The following is a 21,694-nucleotide window of genomic DNA, read 5'->3' as shown; positions in this document are numbered from 1 at the left end:
TTTTTTTTCAACATGTGATCAGAGTTTCAGACGCTTGGTTTTTTGCCAAGTCAAAAAATTTTTAAACGATAAGTAATCGAATCCTATTTTATTTAATTTACTTAATTTAATGACAGAAAATACGGAATTCTAATAAATTATAGCAAAAATAAAATAACCTATCAAAGTTTTGTCACCTACACAATTTTATTGCACAATTTTATTGCTCAACAGTCTTAAAAATTCATAATCTTAAAAAAAACTTGTATGCAATCTGACAGTTCAAACTGACACTGACAAGACACTGACAGATCTGTCAGTGTCAATTTGCATACAAATTTTTTTTAAGATTATGAATTTTTAAGACTGTCTGTGGGAAGCCATAATCAGTACAAAAATCAGATCGAGTGCACGGAGTTCCATACAATTTCGCGACCGTCCACACTAGGGCTTCCAATACGGTATCACGGGATCCCGGGATCCCGCCTTTTTTTGGGCACATTTCAATACCTGTATTTAATTTAGTAATACCGGGATCCCGGCATTTTTAGTAACTACCAAATGAACATAAATCACTCATCAAAAACGTTAAATTTCTGCATCACGATGGTTACTACACGCGTAAATCTTCTTCTTGCTCTCGTTTTTCGATTTGACACATTCTCTGTTTGGTGTTTTTGCAATATTTGTATGAAAATGATTGTTTTTTCGATGATTAGCTAGATAAAGAATTAAAGATACGTGTCAAAAGCATTCATTGAGGAGGGACGGCCGCGAACATTTTTTGACACATTTGTTGCACTTGTGAATTCGCACGTAAGTGTGACAGAGGAGCAACACATCAAACGTAGTTGCAACAGGACACAAATCCTCTGTAAACAAATCGCCTTGATGCATCTATATCATAGATATAACTTTTCAAAAATTGGTTAATGCATACGAACTAACGTATACCGTAGCTACTCTATTTTTACTATGCGTGTGCGTTAGTGTGTAGAACTCTATCTAGCTCAAAACTTTGCCGTACATAACATTCCCTATACTTAGTACCGAAATTGGGAAATCACTCCTTAACTATCAAAATCAAGAAAAATACTTTTCTAATCCGTAAATTAAGTGTTCCAATTCCGCGGATAACCTTTTTGATTTTGATTATCATGGATTTCCGCAAAGTAATGTGTGATTCCATAGATTATTTCTTAATGTGATTTATGATAATCTATGTCGGACAATTCAGCTTTTTTGGCTAATTGTTCAATGATTTGGCGGATTTATTTTATTAGTGCATTAGCGCCTCTAGCGCCACGAAATACAAAAATACCACTAAATTGTACCACAGATATTGATTACAATGTGTTTCTAAAAAAAAATCATCTCATGTTCTAATTTCAAAAGTCAATGATGAAACTATAATCGAGAAATGCTTCTTAATGCTTGTTATTTAATAAAGTGATATTATAGTTAAACCTACAGCACAACTACACCATTAACACTGACTATAAAATGTAACACAGCATGAATGAGCCACAGCAGCTTCCTAGTATCACAGCCATACTAAAGAAGAGGCGATTGAGGTGGCTCGGGCATGTGTATCGAATGGAGCGGACTCGTTTGCCACGCTGGGAGATGTTGTAGATGCAAAAAGACCGGTCGGACGGCCAACGCTGCGCTTTAAAGATTGCGTGAAGCGTGACATGGTCACATTTGATATTCCATGCGACCCGTGGCAACGACTGGCCGAAGACCGAACCACGTGGCGCCGTGTTGTCCATGACGTTCAATCCAAGCACGACAATGCCTGGTTCTCCTCCTTGAATGATAAACGCATGAGGCGTCACGAGCAAGCCTCTAAACCCCGCTCATCTGGGGGAGCATACACCTGCCGTGTGTGCGGACGAGGGATCCTCTATCGAATTGGGCTGTACAGCCACAAACGTAAGTGTCGCAAGGATGCCGTTTGAACCATCTGGTTATATATGCAAAGGCTTGTTATTATTAAAATGTAAAAGGTTCTATTCCGCACGAGCTTAAAGAGATCGATTTGGCAGAAAACATGGTTTGCTATAGCCGCGTCTTCTTGTGAAATGTCCGATATGGCGGCGATATCTAACTTACAGAATCACCTGAGTAGAGATCTGGCGCTCTTTCCCGTTTGCTTTTATACTGCGTACTTGGGACTGAGGACTCATAACAAAAATAAAGAGCACAGGGCGTAGCCCTTTGAACTATGTATACTTAAAAACAATAGAAGTTGAACGGACTTGGCCACATAAGTTTGCGAACCGTTTGGGTTGAAATCGAAACTTATGAAGTTGGAAATGTAATCGATTTGACACCTCACTAAGTCGGATTGGCAAGATTCCGCTGTAGTATATAACACGCATGAAAAGTAACGAGATTTTGAATAAAATTTGTTATTTTAAGCAAATTACTTGGTTTTTATATTTTCCCGATTTCAATACCGGGATCCCGGAATTGAAATCGCCAATACCGGAATGAATACCGGTATTGGATAAGGTCCGGTATTTGGAAGCCCTAGTCCACACACACTCTTGTTTTTTAAGATTATGATTTTTAAGACTGTTGTTGCCGTGCCGGCCTAAGACTAAGGTAATCGGTCTCAAGAGACAAACAGTTAAAACATATTGCACAATTTTATTGAGCAATAAAATTGTGTAGGTGACAAAACTTTGATAGGTTATTTTATTTTTGCTATAATTTATTAGAATTCCGTATTTTCTGTCATTAAATTAAGTAAATTAAATAAAATAGGATTCGATTACTTATCGTTTAAAAAATTTTTGACTTGGCAAAAAACCAAGCGTCTGAAACTCTGATCACATGTTGAAAAAAAAGTTGGCGGGAATTGGTTATCTTATGTACCTATTATGTTCTTTCGCTTTACGACAATTTCGTGGTGTAAATTGCCGAGAAAAATATAATTAATTCCTCGCAATCGAAGTAAAAAGCAAAGTGTACAACAGGGGCATAAATTTAATAATAATTATTGAAACCTAGAACGAAACGCGCCGAGCGCGGGAGCGAGCGGGAAGGAACATATCTCCCTCTCGCTTACCCGTAGGTACACCTCCTTACATACTAGCTCATACCGTTCAGGCGGAATGCGGAATTACTGAAAGTACATAAATTTACTAAGTTATAGTGATTTTTTCAATACGTACATAATAAACAGCATTGGTACATCAATTTCCATGAGAAAAAAGTAGATGATGTCATATCTATCTATGAGAACTGAGTGGCGCCGCTGCAGAGCATCCTCTGCAGCGGCGCCACAATAAAAGCCCATTATTTCGTTTCCCGCTATAGGTACAGTCATAAAATTATACGTACATACTGTACGTCTTACGAACATCATTTTAACATATAAATAGTTGAATTTCATTATGGTGGCGCCGCCGCAGAGTAGCACACGGGCACGCAGCACGCGTCTCCACGCGACGGCGACGCGTGCTTTGTTCGCCGGAATCCAAACATATCAGTTACCTCGTTTACCTGTTCCTGTTGCTGACGTCACTTCACTACTAATAGCGTACCTTAGGTAATGTACCTAAAGTTCTTGTTAAAATTTAGGCTCTACCTCGTGCATCGTGCAGCCGTAATCGAACGCTTTGACGTTAGCTCTATGTAGGTAGAGTACGTCTTAAAAATGTTCAATTAAAATTTTAATTGAAATTGCAAGTGATAAATAAAATAGGGTTAATGTATTTTCAATATGTTTTAATTCACTCTGGCTGTGAACAGTGAAATGGCTATGAAATTGCTAGGTATACAGTAACTACAAGTCCGTAAAATATACTAAATACATTATGAAGATGAACAGTATAATAGCATTGCTGAGATGATGAGTCTTCTGCAATGACTACCATTAAAAGCTCTCCAGTTTTGTGAATGATTATTGATTAGTACCGCTTCTTTAACGTTAACAGTTACTCAACAACCGAATCTCAAACAAAAGCATGTACGAGTAAATTCTATGCAGGTGATGAATAATGCAAAACTAAATTCTAGTACAGTAACATTATGCATACGGTCGTGTGTCGTGTCGTAGTACTAGGTCTCGGTCTCAATGGAGAAGTTCACAGCGAACTTTGGCATATGCGAGGAACCCGTCTACGTCTTGCGTCTTTCTGAATGCGGGGTGTTAAATTGCTACGAATCTTAGACTGGCGAACTTAGAAATTGGTATTTTTGGTCTAAATGTTTATGTTGATGCTAAATTATTTTGGATAGGTTTCAAGTAGAGCTCATGAGCAATTGGCATTGCAATTTCGTACATCTATCTTTATATCATCATATATTAAATATTTCAATATAAACATTTTCTTAAGTGGATAAAATGCATATGCATAAACTTGACACTTAAAATTTTCAAAGACAATAAATATCCAGTAGTAGAATACTAATCGGGTTAGATATACTGAAAATAGTCGTGCCAATTATTACACCTACCGACCATTGTTTAGCGCATCCTTATCAACCATTGTTTTAATGCTAATTACATAATTACAATAATCAATGCTGTCATTTCTGTCGGACTTCATAATAATCATAATAATATTCCTAATCACCTAAGGATTATACTCATTCATTATAGACAACAAGCGAACTTAGCGAAAATATTATAAGATTTTTGTTGTATTTAGTTATGTCGTCATCAATAATGTCCTGAAATGGAGTACTTATGCTCTGTGACTTTAATAATAAACCAAAATATTTAAGTTCCATCAAAAAGCCCCTAAATTAATTTGATAAATTATGCATACACATAGTATACATTTTAACTTGCTAAGGACACTTGACTGTGGTTTAATGAGATAAGTTAAAGTAATCTAGCTTTACTTACCTATATCTTTCTCGTTTCTTTTCAAATGTTCAATTATTATTCCCGGTTATTTCTCTAAAATCGTGGTATTCCCATTTGTATGGTATCTCTTGTGTTCAACATACAATGCTTGCTCATTCATGTCCATTCAGCCACAAGCTTCGGGATTGAATGGTCTCTATGTATATTACAAAACAATGACACCTATCTGTGTCTACCTGCTGAGCACGTTGTTTAAGATTTCTTGTTACTGATATTACAATCTAAACCTAAACGAACGAAGTAAGTATTGTTAACTGCCTAATCAAAAAGTTTCGCTTTTCGTTTTGGATGATTGCACAAACATAAACAATTACATATATTGTTTTAATTATAGTACCTAATGTATCTACTATTAAATTAAAACGAACGGATGTGTTCAGATTGGCCTAGGTCAATCAATATAGGCTACCGCAGATAACGGCAGTGTGCACTGATAACAAAGTCGCTATGCAGCACCGGATGATATCGCAATACTATTTCCCTGATAAGGTAAATTTCAAACTGATTGATAAGATATTTAAACAATTTTCCTAAATTACTTAAGGATAAATAATTCATTCATAATCATTAATCAAATACTTAAGTAAGCTTTCTTTCTTTATGAACTTGTTTAATGCTGGCTATCTTAATCTTTTATCTTGTTTTGACTTACATATAAAAGTGACGTCAGATAAATTGGATACTAAAAATAAAATACACATAATATACTATGGATAGATTCTATAAATTAGATACCTAATTACCTACCTATGGAAGTACGTAAAGCTGTGATAAAGCCATCAGAGTCATACTACCACCAGGGTGCGTAGCCGAATGGCATTTCTCCGACGCCAAACGAAAACGAAACGCCGCGCCAGTTTGACTGGCTCTGTCGCGCCAATACGCACGAGCGATAGAGATAGATATCTACTAGCGTTTCGTTTCGTGAGCGTTTCGTGAGCGTTTGTGCCATTCGGCTACGCACCCAGACCTGATTCAATCTCGCTAAGCAAGTGTGTAAATCATTTCTGATCGGTCCATAGTACTCGGATGGAACATCTGTCCGCGGCGGCCAATCACGAGCGTGCTGCGCGCGCATCTGTCGGATGGAGTGCCCGGGCGCACACCCGCGCTTTTTGTTCCCTTTGTTGCTATTTTTTGTCCATGAGTGGAGCACGGGGGGAGTATTTGAAGGGATTAGTTATGCCAACAATACTGATTAATTAAAAACTAGAAATGTTGAATATTTCATAGTTTTTGGGTGATTTATATGTATTTATTAAAGTTTCATATCCAATCTTACTCTTAATAAAATAACCTATTTCCTGTGCACATGACCAACTACAAATTTTAAGTAAAATCGTAAAATCATAGGTACTGCTTAATAAGAAAACTCATCAACAACTTTTAAATCCAAGTCGCAAAATATATGGACTGACGTTTATTTCCTCTAAAACTGTATGGTTCCGTTTCAACTATAAAGTCTATCAAGACAGACAACTTTATAACTTTGGCGTGATGCGAAGAATCAAATAAACACACAATAAAACTGTTCCCTAATTGGTTTACCGGATTAACGCGGCCGAGCAATCGGCCTAATATAGAATAAGCCGTTATATTGTTCCAACGACTCTACCAAATGCCCCATTTAGATTCACGCCTTGACTTATGGAATTAGATACAGCACGACACATGGTGGAGAAAACTATAGGGATATGGAGAAAACACATAATTGGAAACCTGCATGTCTCTTGTGTTTGTTATAGACAAGTAACTTAATATTCAGTCCTTTGGAAATTGGACTTACTACCAATCTAAAAGGGCTTAATAATTTTATACCTTCGAAAGCTTTAGAATTTGAAATTGGGCGTCTGGGTGAAAAGATTAGGACAAAATCCTATTTTTATGGACGCCGGCGTGAAAGAAATAAAATGAGAACACTTAGAATAAGATGAAGCTTTCTATACTTAGAATCCTGACTGAATCTAACTTACTTAAGAGCTACTTATCTCCTATTTTAAGCGGACATAAATACATGAGCTGTCTCTCATTACCACGGTTGTTTTGCTCCGATTTCCCCTCACGGCCAATTAGATCCGGAAACATGAATAAAACGTTAACGAAGGCGACTTAATTGCTGTGAGTAATTGTCCTAGTATGTCACACATCTCGCAAGCTCGCCATATTAAACTCAGAATAGCATATTGTTCTGAAAACTGCTTTATTTCAATCTGACAAGGTGGATCCTTGATTATCATATCGTTGCAAATATTTGATTGGAACTAAGACACAGAAAACAGCCTTGTTAGTTGGTTAGTGGCTCAGTGCATCTGCATCTAAAATTAGTCTAGCTTTGGTTTCAGTAAGATTTGTATTTTGTAGTTCTCTACCGGTGGGGCTTTCTCATCGGGTAATCTCCGTTTTGCCAGTACAAAATGTTGCAAACACGGAAATCATGAAATAAGAAGACCTGAGCGTTTACTTTACCACTCAAAACATGCTTTTTAGGGTTCCGTACCAAAAAGGTACAACCAGGAACCCTTATGGTGCGACTCTGTCCGTCTGTCTGTCCTTCTGTCACATTCCTAAATATCTCGAGAACTACTAACGCTATCCACTTGAAATTTGGAACAGTTGTGAACATTGTTGTTAGGTATTGAACATGGGGTAGTTGCGAGATAATATAAATGTACTGGAGGGTGGTTTTAAGCTTAGGCTCGCCAGTCTGTGAATATACGTACTACTCACCACACGCCGTCTTTTATTTATCAGTGGCTGACGAGGATTTTTTTTTTTACATTCAACATGTCTGTGGGGAAAATTAGGGAGTTTGACGTGCAAAGTGGTAGCTGGAGATCATACTGCGACAGGCTGGAGAGCTACTTTGTGGTCAACGACGTGAAGGACGAGCGGAAATTACCGACATTGATTTCGAGTGTGTGTGTAGTGGGCGAGGCAGCGTACGAATTGATGGTGAATTTATGCAGCCCTAAAAAGCCGGCCGATATGACTTATAAAGAAGTGGTGGAGATAATGAGAAAACATCTACAACCGACTCCTTCGGTGCTCGCAGAACGTTTCAGATTTCGTCAGTACCGACAGGTCAAAGGTCAGACGGTGGCGCAGTACGTGGCGGAATTAAAAAAGTTGGCACGGTTTTGTGAATTCGAAACGGCATTAGACGATAACATGCGAGATCAGTTTGTGTGTGGGTTATCCAGTGATTTGATAAGACAGCGTTTGTTTACGAAAAGTAAATTAAACTTTGCTACATCATTATCCTTAGCATTATCTCTGGAAGCGGCCGAACGGGATTCGGTGGAGGTCGAGAGGGAGGCGGCGGCGCAGCCGCCACTGGATTGACAGCAGAGGCTGCAGCAGTACATCACGTGCGATCGGCACCGGGGGGGTGCATGGCGTGCGGAGATTTCCGTCATGATCAGGCTCACTGCAAATTTAACACTTATATTTGTAGTAGGTGTAATTTAAAAGGGCACTTGCGTCGCATGTGTCCAGCAATGGCAAATGGAACACGGGCACAGGGTTCTACGCCTAGAGGAAGTGCTAAGGGTACCAGGAATTCAGCTGGTTATGGCCGAGGCGGAGCAGGGGCCACGCTCGGGAGCAGCGGAGCGCGCGGTGGTCGCGCCAGGAACAGCAGCTGGGGCAACTCACGGGTGCACTGGGTGGTGGAAGATGGCCAGCTGAACCCGGAGGAGATACCGTTTGAGGTAGATGAAGGAAGCGAGGATCCCGTTTACCAGATGAGCCTTGACAAATATAAGCCGGTAAGGATACAAATAATTGTTAATAATAAGTTAATGACCTTTGAAATTGATACGGGTACGGCTATTACATGTATAAGTAAACAAACATACGACACTTTGTTTAAGGACGTACCTCTAGAGCCATGTAACATGTCCCTAAAATTTTATGATGGTACCGTAACGAAACCGTTATCAGGTTATATTGTAGGTAATGTACAGTATAAAAATATCAATAAGAAATTGAATTTATATGTCCACCAAAGAGGCACGACCAGTTTGTTGGGTCGTGAATGGTTGGCTGAATTAGACATTACAATACCTAAACTATTGTCAGGTGAAAATGTTGTCACGACGAATAATGTAAGATGTGAAGATAACATTTCTGATGTAATTTCCAGGCATAAGGAAATATTCGATGGGAGCTTGGGTGCGTTCACCGGCGGGCGGGCTCGGCTGCGCGTGCGACCGGACGCAGCCCCCGTGTTCTGCCGCGCGCGCCCCCTACCGTACGCGCTGAGGGACCGCGTCGACGCCGAGCTCGACGCCATGCTGCGCGCCGACGTCATCGAGCCGGTGGATCACTCAGACTGGGCCACGCCATTGGTAATCGTAAATAAGCCGGACGGGTCATTACGATTATGTGCGGATTACAAATCCACATTGAATCGCGTTTTGTTAGTTGATAAATTTCCGATTCCTAAAATTGAAGATTTATTTGCGCAGCTTAGCGGTAGTAGGTATTTTACAAAACTAGACTTATCACAGGCCTACAATCAAATTATATTAGAAGATGACGGTTCTAGAGATTTAACGGTAATAAACACGCACCGGGGATTGTTTAGGTATAAACGCTTAGTATATGGTCTTTCGTCTAGCCCGGGAATATTCCAAAGAATTATGAGTAACCTTTTGAATGATATTCCCAACGTGACTTTCTTTTTAGATGATATTTTGATAACCGGGGATACTTTAAACTCACATTTAGGTAGCCTCCAGCAGGTACTACAGAGATTGAGTAGCAACGGTTTGAAGATAAAAAAACAAAAGTGTTCGTTTCTAGTACAAGAGGTTAAATATTTGGGGTTTGTGATTGATAAAAACGGGGTTAAGGTAGACGAAGACAAAATTAGGCCGATTTTGAAAATGACGCGACCCAGGAATGTTTCAGAACTCAAGTCGTTTATTGGTATGGTAATTTTTTATGGCAAATTCATACAAAACTTGAGCCAAATTTTATCACCTTTATATGAATTATTAAAGAAAAACAGAAAATGGGCGTGGTCGGTCGAACAGGATAGGGCCTTTAGCATGATAAAAAAAGTATTGAGTGAGGCGCCGGTTTTAGGACATTACGACGCGAACCGAGAGTTGGTGGTCACCTGTGACGCGGGACCGCACGGGGTGGGGGCCGTGCTGGCCATGCGCGGCCGGCCCGACACCGTCATCGCCTATGCGTCGCGAGCGCTCACGCCGGCCGAGCGTAATTACAGTCAAATACACAAAGAGGCACTTGCTATTATATTTTCAGTAAAGAAATTTCACCAATTCTTATACGGTAGGCGGTTCACGTTAAAAACCGACCACAAACCTCTCGTGAGCATCTTTGGCCCGGGTCATGGTATACCTAGTATGACTGCGAGCCGTTTGCAGCGTTGGGCCTTGATATTATCAGCATACGACTTTGATATAGAATACGTAAAATCGGACGATAACACGGCGGACGCTCTTTCGCGATTAATCGCGGCGCACAAGTTGTCGGGTCCTGTAGATGAGGACGGTCCCGAACAAACATATTTACATTTTGCAACCGAGGCGATGCTTTTGGATTATAAGACGATAAGTAAAGAGACTCGCAACGATGCATTATTAAGTCGAGTAGTTAGCTACATCCGAGACGGTTGGCCCCAAGAGATAGACATACGAGAACTTAAACCTTTTTTTAATCGTAAATCAGAGCTATATACCGAATTTGATTGCATCATGTGGGGTCATAGGGTGGTGGTGCCGACGGCATGTCGCGAGCGAGTTATGAGGGAGTTGCATGATTCGCATATGGGGATCGTAAAGACCAAAGCGCTGGCGCGTAGCTATGTGTGGTGGCCCGGCCTGGACGAGGCCGTGGAAGGCATGTGCCGCGCTGGTGCTGTGTGCGCCGCGGTGGCAGCGGCGCCCCCGCGCCACGAACCCTGCCCCTGGCCTTACCCAAGCCGTCCTTGGGCTAGGATTCATTTAGATTTCTTAGGACCGGTAGCTGGAGTCAAGTATCTGGTACTCATAGATGCGTATTCTAAATGGATAGAAATAGCAGAAATGTCAAGTACTACAGCTAAAATACTAATAAGAAAACTGAGAGAATATTTTGCTAGGTTTGGTTTGCCGAAACAGATAGTGAGTGATAATGGACCGCCATTTTCTAGTGATGAATTTAAAGTTTTTTGTTCAAATAATAAAATCGAACAGTTGTTTTCAGCACCTTATCATCCAGCCTCTAACGGGGCCGCTGAAAACGGGGTGAAATTGATCAAACGTGTAATAAAAAAAGCTATGATTCAGAATATGAATATAGATACTGCGTTGAGTAGGTTTCTATTAATGTATCGTAATACCCCTCATAATACTACAGGCGAGAGTCCCGCTAAGGTTCTTTTAGGTCGAGCAGTGCGTACGCGTTTAGACTGTCTCAAACCTGATCGCGAACAGAGGGTAATCGACCTTCAACGCCGCCAGCGAGAGGCTGCAGGAGGAACACATCGAGCCTTCGACGTAGGCGATTTAGTATGGTATAGACGGTACAATGCAGGGAATTCACAGGGGACGTGGGAAGCTGGACAGGTTTTGGAACGGTTAGGAGAAACCGATTATACAATAGTAGGTTCATGGGGTGAAAAAATACATCGACATATAAATCAGCTAAGAAAACGCGATTCACATGGGGAAACTGAGATACCTACATTGAGTAAGAGGGCAGGTTATCCACCGGTTCAGGCACCTTTGTTCGTCCCAAGCGTGGAGGCGTCGAGTTCGGGGTCGGCGGAGAGTGACAAAAACAGAGTAAACAATCCGCCAGGGGACGCGCGGGCAGAGCCGGAATCAAACCCGGAACCGGCGCCAGCGCCCGACCCAGACACCGCCGGTGAGCGCATGCGGCCCGATCGTTTGAGGCCCATTGTGAATCCCCCTAGACGTTTTGGTTTTGAGGACATCTTTTAGTTATAAGTATTTCTCAAGTTGCATCTATTACAGATTGTAGTGTTTCTTTATTATGATAGGTATGTAAGTCTAGTCCGTAACTAGTATTAAACAGTTCAATAAATAAATAGGTGTCTAACATCTGTATACCTGGTTTAACTTTGTATAGTTATAAATACGTGGGGGTTAAAACAAGTTACAATTGCCTCTAGTATTTGTATCTGAATGTTTGTAATAATCTATATAATATATACGATAAACAGACTTAAAAGTTATGTAAAGATTTCCTTGTGCCTACCTTACAACTATCAACAAGTGTATGTTTCCAGGTACGTGTGACGTAGGTACCTTCTTTCGTCTATAATTAACATGTAACTAAAAATACCTTAACCCATTGTTAACTTGTTTAGTTATAAGGAAAACTTATTAATGACCATAATTAATGCTTATTAATTATGTATCTATATAATTATCATATAGATTTAGATACTTAAGAATTTTATTCTTTTAAGTTAGAAAATAAGGGTGGAGGTGTTAGGTATTGAACATGGGGTAGTTGCGAGATAATATAAATGTACTGGAGGGTGGTTTTAAGCTTAGGCTCGCCAGTCTGTGAATATACGTACTACTCACCACACGCCGTCTTTTATTTATCAATTGTAAACCTCTACAAATAGAAAGTATTTTTTTTTAATTTATTAATTTTAATTATAGAAAATGGCTAAAATGAAAGGGGCCCAAACTGTAGATTTCAAGTTACTAGGTCAAGTGGGGCATCGTTAGAAAGAGCGCAAATTGAACATAAATAAACTATTTTTTATAATTTTTTTGTTGTGGAAAAAAAAAGAATTTTGAAGGAAAATGTAAAAACTTCAAATTAATACGAGATGCTACGTAAACCATCTTCTTTCCAATTAAGTAAAAACTGTTTAAATGGGTTAACATTATAAAGAATTATCCCTGAAAAACCAACACACTATACAGGTCGCGCAAATTAATTAGCGAATTCACCGAGAGATGGCGCTATACACAATAATGCTCATTAGTACTTCACTAGCTTCTAGTCAAGTCATTAGAGTTATATGAAAACATGAGATTATTTTAACTAGGTATTTTGATAGAAAGTTTGTACGGAACCCTGGGTGGGCGAGTCCGACTCGCACTTGGCGGGTTTTTTCTCATCAGACCTCATGCAGCACAACGTGTTAAGTTGTAGTTTGTAGTCATTCCAATTCTCCATGGAGCACGGTAAACAATCCACAACAACTCGGTATTAAAATTCCGCCGCTTCATTATAAAGTAGGTCGAGATCCAGTAACTAGTGCAAAGGGCTGTGGCTACATTGTATAGGGAACAGCTTAACAATGTATGTTTTCCATAGACTTTTACTTCGTTTTACTTCTAGCTAAAAAGCCGGGCTAAAAACTCTTGTCTCGCTACTCAATGGGTCGTTTGACTACGCGCAGAAATAAGCTTTGTGTGCACTTATGCTTGGCAGCATTTTTACGAGGACGGCAGTTAGTCGCTGTACATATAACTATGAATAAAGGGATTCCTGAGTTGAACTTAGCGTCATAGCGTCCCACTAGCATAGTTTCTTTTGAACAAAAGAAGTGAAGAGGCTGCGGAATGTTTTCTGTACGACAATTCTACAACAAAAGAGAAAAATTACATACTTCATAACTAGAATACAGCTTTGTCCAAAGACTTAAGACACTTTTACGCATACATCTTCTTTTAAGAGCTTAACTAATTGCAAGGAACTGTAATTTGCATTAACAGATTATTGTTCGTTTACAGGATCAGTGCTAGCCGAGGATGAGACGATAGGCCCGATATTCATGAAAGAACCCCCGAACCGAGTGGACTTCAGCAACACGACCGGCGCAGTTGTGGAATGTGCGGCTCGAGGATCCCCTACTCCTGATGTCATCTGGGTCCGATCTGATGGTACTGCTGTAGGCGACGTGCCTGGCTTGCGACAGGTAAGACATAGACCCCCGACACTTAGAAAATCCTATATACTGAATGGACATTATAAGCTTTAAGTTTGACTTGAGTTGAGGACCCCCTACTCCTGACGTCACCTGGGTGCGACTTGGTGGTACCGCTGTGGGGCAACGCGTACGCATGTTCTAAACAGATAAGTAAGTACTAGATCTTGCTTATTTAAGTCATTAATGGAGAAGTTTATAAAACAGCGAAGATACATCGAATCCTTTGGTTTTTGTGATATCTCTTCTGTGGGTATTATTAGTTCCTATTAGTCCCGCTGTGTGTGAGAATCTGCGTTGAAATTATTTTTGGGATGGCATGACTAAAATCACCAAAATTAAAGGATTCTAGTTTTGCACTTTTATTATAGTTTTATTACAGCTATTGTATGTAATAGTGTGCACGTAAACATTTAAAACTAAGCGTACGCATACTCGACAGTCTCACCATGGGCATTAATCACCAAGTTGAACACATGTTCGGTCAATAAGCAAACCGAGCGTTCAGAGGAAGCGAAACAGCAAGCATTCGCTAATAATAGCTGACCCAATATGAGGCCGGAACGTGAGAACTCCATTTGGACTTGTATTTCCTAACGCCGGCAGCTTTTCTTAACTCTGGTGTATTTCTGGACGTCTCATCTTAGATTATAAGATTTGAGATGACTGTTAGAAGTGCTAGACTATTTTTGGACAGATTTTTATAGAAATAGTACCTGAACGTATATCAGTCAGTAGCCTGGAAATTCTGGTAAGGATTTAAATTAATTTCATAATAAGGCCCGAAAGTTGACGTCCCTCGCATGCAAGTGCAACATAGGTAGTTAGCTGGCACTCACGACGTAATTCTACTTTCACTATCATCCCTTGTACTCGCATATAAATAGACTTTAAACAGACAGATCGCTTGGATTAGGTTTCGATTTGTCTAGCCAAGAATAGAATTTAATCCAATTACAGTTCTGCTGTTGACTTTTATTAATCATCACGAGTCATTTGGAATCTCCTTAAAGTATCTAAACAAATTTTCTGTAATCTAAGTGTACTCCCCAAGAACAATTGTCTGCATAATGCGGTTGGTGGTAATCATGCTTATCGTTGTTTATGTAATACATTACAACTTTTTGCTATGCTCACTTGGTAAATAAATATTGACATGGCCACAATTGAAAATGGAGAGGAACTGCAGAGGATCGGGCCAGTGGCGGACAATCGTTGGGTCACGGCGCCAGATGAGTAAGAGTGTGGCCATGTGTCCAGCAGAGCAATTGTATGCTACTGATGTTACTCACCATCGTTTTCCTTCTCCTCAGGTCCTGCCGAACGGTAACCTGGTGTTCCCGCCGTTCCGCGCCGAGGACTACCGGCAAGAAGTGCATGCGCAGGTGTACGCCTGCCTCGCGCGCAACCCCGTCGGCTCCATCCACTCCCGAGACGTCAACGTGCGAGCTGGTAATACATTCATTCATTCAATTGATATTGAGCATTGGTGATTGGTTGATGCCATATGCTGCTATAGCGTCACAATATACATATAACCTATCTTAAAATGTGGTGTAAAGACCTCTAAAATTCAATAGAATGTGATACGTGATAAATGCAAAAGATGCTTCGAGCCCGAAATGTGAGAACAGAATGCCAGGTCACATTTGCTTTTACAGTCAGTGCGGGGTGCACCTTGGTGAGTCGGTATGATGTAATGATCTCAGATCAACACAAAGTTGAGGCTGACCCTACATGATTTAATTTTAAATCAAAGCTTGCAAAAGGACGTGGGTAGTGGACTTAATAACATGATAATAAATATTACAACGATACTTGTAATTAAAAGGCGTTCAGTTTTATTCTTCTTCAACTATTTGGGGTCTATTCTTACGTCTTTTTGCCGCTCTCTGGGAGCACAGACCTTCTGATACCTGTGCCATTAAAATAAGCATCAGCAAGTTAGACGAAGAAAAAACGTATTCCCTTCAGTAAAGTGTCTGTTTAAACTACATGTTATCTAAATTTACGCTATTAATTTCGTAATGTAGCCATAAAACTAGCAATCCACACAGCATAAAACACTGTAACGTCGTTCCTGTAACTCTGTTTAGACGACCAGTTCGCTACAGTAGTTTTAAACATAGGCCTCTATAAACGAGCTAACCAAATGAAAATATATCGTACCACGTCGTCTTAAAGTCTTTATAAGTGACACGGAGAATAAGTTACAGTAACCGAACACGTTGAACTATACACGGAAAAGCATTTATCAAACAAGATATCTCACTTCAAACACGGTTGGACCGTTGACTTATGACCCGCGCTCGTTTGTAACCTAATGCGACTGTCATTTGATAAACGAATTATGTTTCATATGAGATATGCCGAGATAGGCGGCCGCTTGGAGAAAGTTATGACACATCCTGGATTTATCATGTATCCTACTCGTAAAATACCCGGGCTATCAAGTAAAGACTGGCTCTCCAAAATGTACAGCTTTACTCTTCATATGATACCGCCTGTGACATAATAATCAAGTAGTAAGGTAACAGACCCAATCATGGACAGTTTAAGATAAAATTTTGCCTATTTTTGATATTTTACTGATACGTGTAAAAATTCTACAGCTATGCGGGTTAAAACTTGAAAGTCTTATCCTTCTTTTACATTTCAAGCGTATTGCAGAATAGATACTCCTATTGGTTTCTTCATAGTTAACAAATTAAAACGAGGTGTTTTTTCTCCAATTATGGACGGCAGTTCTCCAGTAATGGATCCCCCATTATGGACAGTGAAATAAGTTTAAAGTTTTGCTTTTAAAGCCAACTGATAATCAATGAGTCAATTTTATATACCCCAAATAAAACTAGTTTGGGTCATTTTAATATAGGATTGTTTCTTGTAAATTTTGGTTTCGTAAATTGTTCCTTGTCCGTCATAGGAGGTACACAAACTAGTATGTTTTATAATCATAATCATAATCATTTATTTCTGAGAATATGGTACAGTTTTGGTTAGTAAAATAGGTGTTAGAACAGCATATTCTGCCGGCATGCAACGGCGTAGAAATATTTACATGAAGTTGAAGGGGAAAATAATGTAACATAAAATTATCATAATCAATTAAGTACCTAACATAACATAATAATCATTCTGAAATTATTGAATAAAGTACAGCAATAAGATAATATGGCATAAAATTAACATTAATCATAATCAACACAATATAAACATTCCAAAATTATTGTATATAGTGCAGCGGTAATATAATATAGTTAACATAATCAGCAAAGTCATTCAAAAAGTTCTTGTACCGAGTAAAAACATTTTTGCAGTAGCCACTTATACATTTTTTTTTCAAATTGGCATGTTGGCAGGGTTTTGAACTCATCAGGTACATGATTAAATATTTTTATAGCCATATGGTATGCATTTGACTTTGACACTTTCAGCTTTTGCATAGGTTGAAATAGCTGGAGTGGCCTTCTGCTGGGCCTTTGCTTATTTATTACTTCATCGTGAAGTGGAAATAGGAGAGACTGCTTTTTTACAAATTTTGTTATTTCAAAAATGTATTGACAGGGCAATGGGAGGATTTTGAGATTTTGGAATATTGGCTTACAATGGGCAAGATATTCACTACCACTTATAGCTCTAACACAAGCTTTTTGGGTAACAAATGCTCTTTGGATATCGGTGCTATTACCCCAAATGACTAGTCCGTACCGCAGAATTGAGGCCACATAACCATGATAGGCAGATAGTGCAGCCTCTTTTGATGCTATAGATCTAAGTCGGCGCAATGCAAAAACAAATCGGTCTAATCTGGAACATACATTTTCAACATGTGCAGACCAATTTAAATGTTCATCCAAAGTGATACCAAGAAAAGTGGTTGAATTAACAAGTTCTATATTCGAATTATCAATATGTACATTTATATCAGTAATAGTAGAATGTCGAGTTTTGAATCTAATAATTTTAGTCTTAGTTAAATTTAATTTTAAAGAGTTATTTTCCAACCAGGCAGTCGTGTTACGCAGTTCATTAATTGCATCATTCTCTAGGTCTCTATCATTACTAGACTTTATAATTAGAGTAGCATCATCAGCAAACAAAATGCATGTATGTTTTAATATGCTTGGCAAATCATTGATATAAGCTAAAAATAGCAGTGGACCGAGTACACTTCCCTGAGGGACACCGCAATTACTAGTCTTTGGTAGAGACTTGTAAGTCGTTTTCTTTTTCTGGACTATTTTAGTAATTTCCACGTATTGCTTTCGCTCAGATAAGTAGCTTTTGAGCCAATCATTAGCCTTTCCTCTAATGCCATAATTTTCTAGTTTAGTTAGCAGAGTTTTGTGGCACACGCTGTCGAAGGCTTTGCTCATGTCCAGAAAAACTGCTAAGATAGGTTGGTTGTCATTAAGTGATTGAGTAATGTGTCTAACCAAAGTAAAGCAAGCATGAGATGTAGAAGTATCCTTCCTGAAGCCAAATTGATTTGGATGGATGACATGACCTTTGTCGAAGAAATTGTTTATTTTACTATACATAGCTTTTTCGAAGACCTTTGATAATATGGGTATTAGTGCAATTGGGCGATAATTATTTATAGAAGTCGGGTCACCCTTTTTGAAAAGAGGTTTTATAATGGTTACTTTTAGGCGGTCAGGGAAACAACCCTGCTCGAAAGATAAGTTTATCAAGTAGCTAAGGGGCGATGCTATTTGTACTGCACATAATTTTAAAAGTTTTGTTGGAATCTCATCATATCCGGTTGAGTTTGTATCATTTAATGATTTTATAATTTTGATCACATCGTACTCATCTAAGGGAGAGAGAAAAACACTATTATGAATTGTATTTACTTTTGGACTTCCATTGTAAGAGTTTATCCTATCATTTGAATTATTGGTGTAATAGTCATTAAATATCTCGCACATTTTCAAAGGCTCGTCTAATATTGTGTCATTCATTGTAATGTATTCAATTTCTGATTTATTTATATTCAAGTTAAGATTATCTTTTATTAAGTTCCATGCTGCTCTACCCTTGTTTTTAGAATTATTGATATAAGACATATTATTTAGTTGCTGGGCCTTATGAATACATTTTTTTAGCAACTTTGAGTATGCTACATATTTTCGTTTATTGTACTTTTTGTTTGTGTGCTCTTTATGATATTTAAAGTATAGCTTTCTTTTATTAAGGCATGATTTCTTTAGCCCTTTCGTAAGCCATTTATTTTTTATAGGTTTATTTTTTACCAGGGGCGGCTCACTCTGCGATTCTATCGCCGCGCTACAAGTACATGCTGGCGGCCGCGAGTTCGCGGCCTAATCAGGGGTGGCGCGCGTTCTCACGGAACGCACGTTCGCACTTTCTATTGTTACTTTACGTCGCGAGTTTTTTTAAAGTTTTATATGCGATGTCCGCGTGTGAATGGCTAATGGTGCTTAGTTAAATAGACATCATGAATAAAATAGGACAGTCTTACACAGATCTACTATTGATTAAGTCCAAAGGAAAAGTTCAATAAGGTTTGTGATGTTGGGACTTAAACAAAAATATATATAGACTGTATATATACCTAAAAGTACCCAAGACTGGAATATAATAGCATAACATTTCATCTCAGTATTAATTCGTTTTAATCCTTAGACAACCCTATCGTCCGACGCAGCGCACGTGCGGCTCGTTTCTTTGTTAGAATTTTGTAGGCATTTAAAAGGCGGCATTTCGTGAACATCAAAAGAGTGGGCCTTCTGTACTTGTACTATTATATATTCTGTGGTATGGTTATAATTGGAAAACATAAGTTGAAAAACAAGATAATTAAGTCATGAAACTCTTCAAATGCTCTATTGAGATCTGATGTCTCGAAAACTTGGCTGAAAGAAAGGCATGAAATATAGTTATAAAATTTATCATAATTTTCTTGACTATAGTCTCTTTTTTGTTCAGTGTATTCTATGGTCTGTCTCGGTTTCGAGTTTTCAGAAATCTGAAAGGATATAGACTGCCCAGTATCGTGGTCAGACAGGCCTAGGTTATGTAGATTACATGATACATTCGATAAATCCAAATTTGAAGCTATTAAATCAATACAAGATTTTTTCGGGTTGGTGACTTTACATGAATATTTAATCCAAATTTCGTTAAGAGAGATATTAGTTCTTTTGTTTGACTATTATTTTTTAAAATATCTATGTTCCAATCTCCACAAAATATCATTTTTTTTATTCTTTTTACGTACAAGACTGTTTAATAATTGTTTAAACTTATGAATAAATAACCCTATGTTATGATTAGGTATTCTATATATGCATACTATTATTAAATTATAGTTAGTCAATTCGACTCCACAACATTCAAAGTAGTGCGGTGCACATAATTTAGCTGCGATTTTTAGTGGTATATATTCTAGACCGTGCTTTAGTAATATACACGAACCACCTCGCCGCTGATGTTTCCTTGAAAAATATGATGCTAAATTATAGTTGGACATTATCTCATGCTTATAGTATACCTTATCTCATGCTTAATGCAGTAAGTAAAACTCATTTCAGTTTACACCGAGTATTATTTTTTTATTATTTTATACATGAACTCAACTCTGCAACATTGCTAAGAATTCGTCCTGATATTTTTTTCAGTAAACTGATGACTTTTATCTTGCCGTCAAATCCTTCAAAAATAACCGAATTAAATGAAACTTCAAAATTAAGCAGATCTAAGTATGACTCTAGTTTATGGTAGGTACATTGCCGTCAGTTTATAGAAACAAATTTTAGATACTTATTTTTAAGGATTTGTGTGTTTTTGTCCATAATGGCATCACCGTCCATTATAGGGTATTTTATATTATGAAGCTGCTATTTACACAAAAAAAAACTAACTGTAATCAGTTTACTATAATAGTAGGTAGGTATCTACAAATTTAATGCATTTTTTCATTTAACTACAGTGTAAATACATCGAGAAACAACTAGCTTTTTAACCACAAGCCCTTTCACGGCCCTTGATTAGTAATAAAGTAACAATAGTACGAGTAGATGCACTTTATTGGTCTGTCGCGCCGTGTCACGGCCCTCCTGCCCTTCGGGGGGCGAGCGGTCAATTAAATAATCAGCTCTCGGTGAGGACCGCCCATACTCGCAGTCCCATACAGACGCAGATGCAGTGTATAATGAAAGTTCATATGGGTCAGAATTATTTATAACACAAGTGTAGATAAATATTAAATAAAGCCGCGAAAACATAACCTTATCTTAATTATAACAATTCACGTCTTCGATGACCTACGAAAAAAATTTTTGTCAAAAATTATGCTTCATTACAGGGAGCAGCTTTTAGGTTAGAATGATTTAATTTATTAAGCTTAAGCTTGCCAATTACATAATTACCAAAGTCAGTGTCACCTTTATAGAGAACATACTTAAATTGTTGCCTGTGACAATTTCGTTGTTTAAAGCTAATGAAAACAGACACTTTACTAACGGGAAACCGTTGTTTTGAACTGTAAAAGCTTCAATTGACAGCATGTAAATAAATGCAAATGTACTTCCACCCGTATTGAGTAACCGCGTCGTGTAAACAATGCTATTTGCTGATGTAACAGCCACCTGTTGTATTGCAAATGTAACATCGGCAGCGTGGAGCTCAAGGTTGCTGATAAGGACATTTTGCGATACTACAGTACGGTTATGATGGTCGCAACTCGCAGTTATCCTCGATAGCGTGATAATGGCAAAACCTGTCACTTTCTATCACGCGGTTTTAGAAAATGACAATTGCTCTATCAAGCTATACTTTGTACTTTTGGCACTTGAAAAAAGTGTAAACAAACCGGAGCCGTCAAATTTGACAGATCCGGGGATAGTGAACCTTTTAAGGCCAGAACCAGAAAA

General features: G+C 38.5%; 2 protein-coding genes across 50 annotated transcripts in view; both read left to right on the top strand.

Annotated features, from left to right (window-relative positions):
• Positions 1–21,694, top strand: part of LOC125242628 (Down syndrome cell adhesion molecule-like protein Dscam2) — a 115,232-nt gene that overhangs the window by 24,403 nt on the left and 69,135 nt on the right. For all 49 annotated transcript variants that reach the window (XM_048151492.1, XM_048151484.1, XM_048151468.1 and 46 more), the window contains exons 3-4: positions 13,600–13,784; positions 15,107–15,245. In XM_048151492.1, the coding sequence (XP_048007449.1) occupies positions 13,600–13,784; positions 15,107–15,245 (324 nt within the window). The remainder of the gene's footprint in view (positions 1–13,599; positions 13,785–15,106; positions 15,246–21,694) is intronic.
• On the top strand, positions 8,189–10,755 carry LOC125224656. Its single transcript, XM_048128087.1, has 2 exons — positions 8,189–8,631; positions 9,009–10,755. Exons 1-2 carry the CDS (start codon positions 8,257–8,259, stop codon positions 9,012–9,014), a joined length of 381 nt encoding a protein of 126 aa, XP_047984044.1. The 5' UTR covers positions 8,189–8,256; the 3' UTR covers positions 9,015–10,755.

This window comes from Leguminivora glycinivorella, chromosome 1, assembly GCF_023078275.1.
Source record: "Leguminivora glycinivorella isolate SPB_JAAS2020 chromosome 1, LegGlyc_1.1, whole genome shotgun sequence".
Classification (NCBI taxonomy): Eukaryota; Metazoa; Arthropoda; class Insecta; order Lepidoptera; family Tortricidae; genus Leguminivora; species Leguminivora glycinivorella.
Note: the sequence above shows the minus strand (reverse complement) of the source record. Positions and strands in the feature narration are given on the sequence as shown.

Bases quoted from the DNA above. Each gene is read 5' to 3' on its own strand.
- LOC125224656 (XM_048128087.1), top strand. From the start codon at position 8,257: ATGGCGTGCGGAGATTTCCGTCATGATCAGGCTCACTGCAAATTTAAC.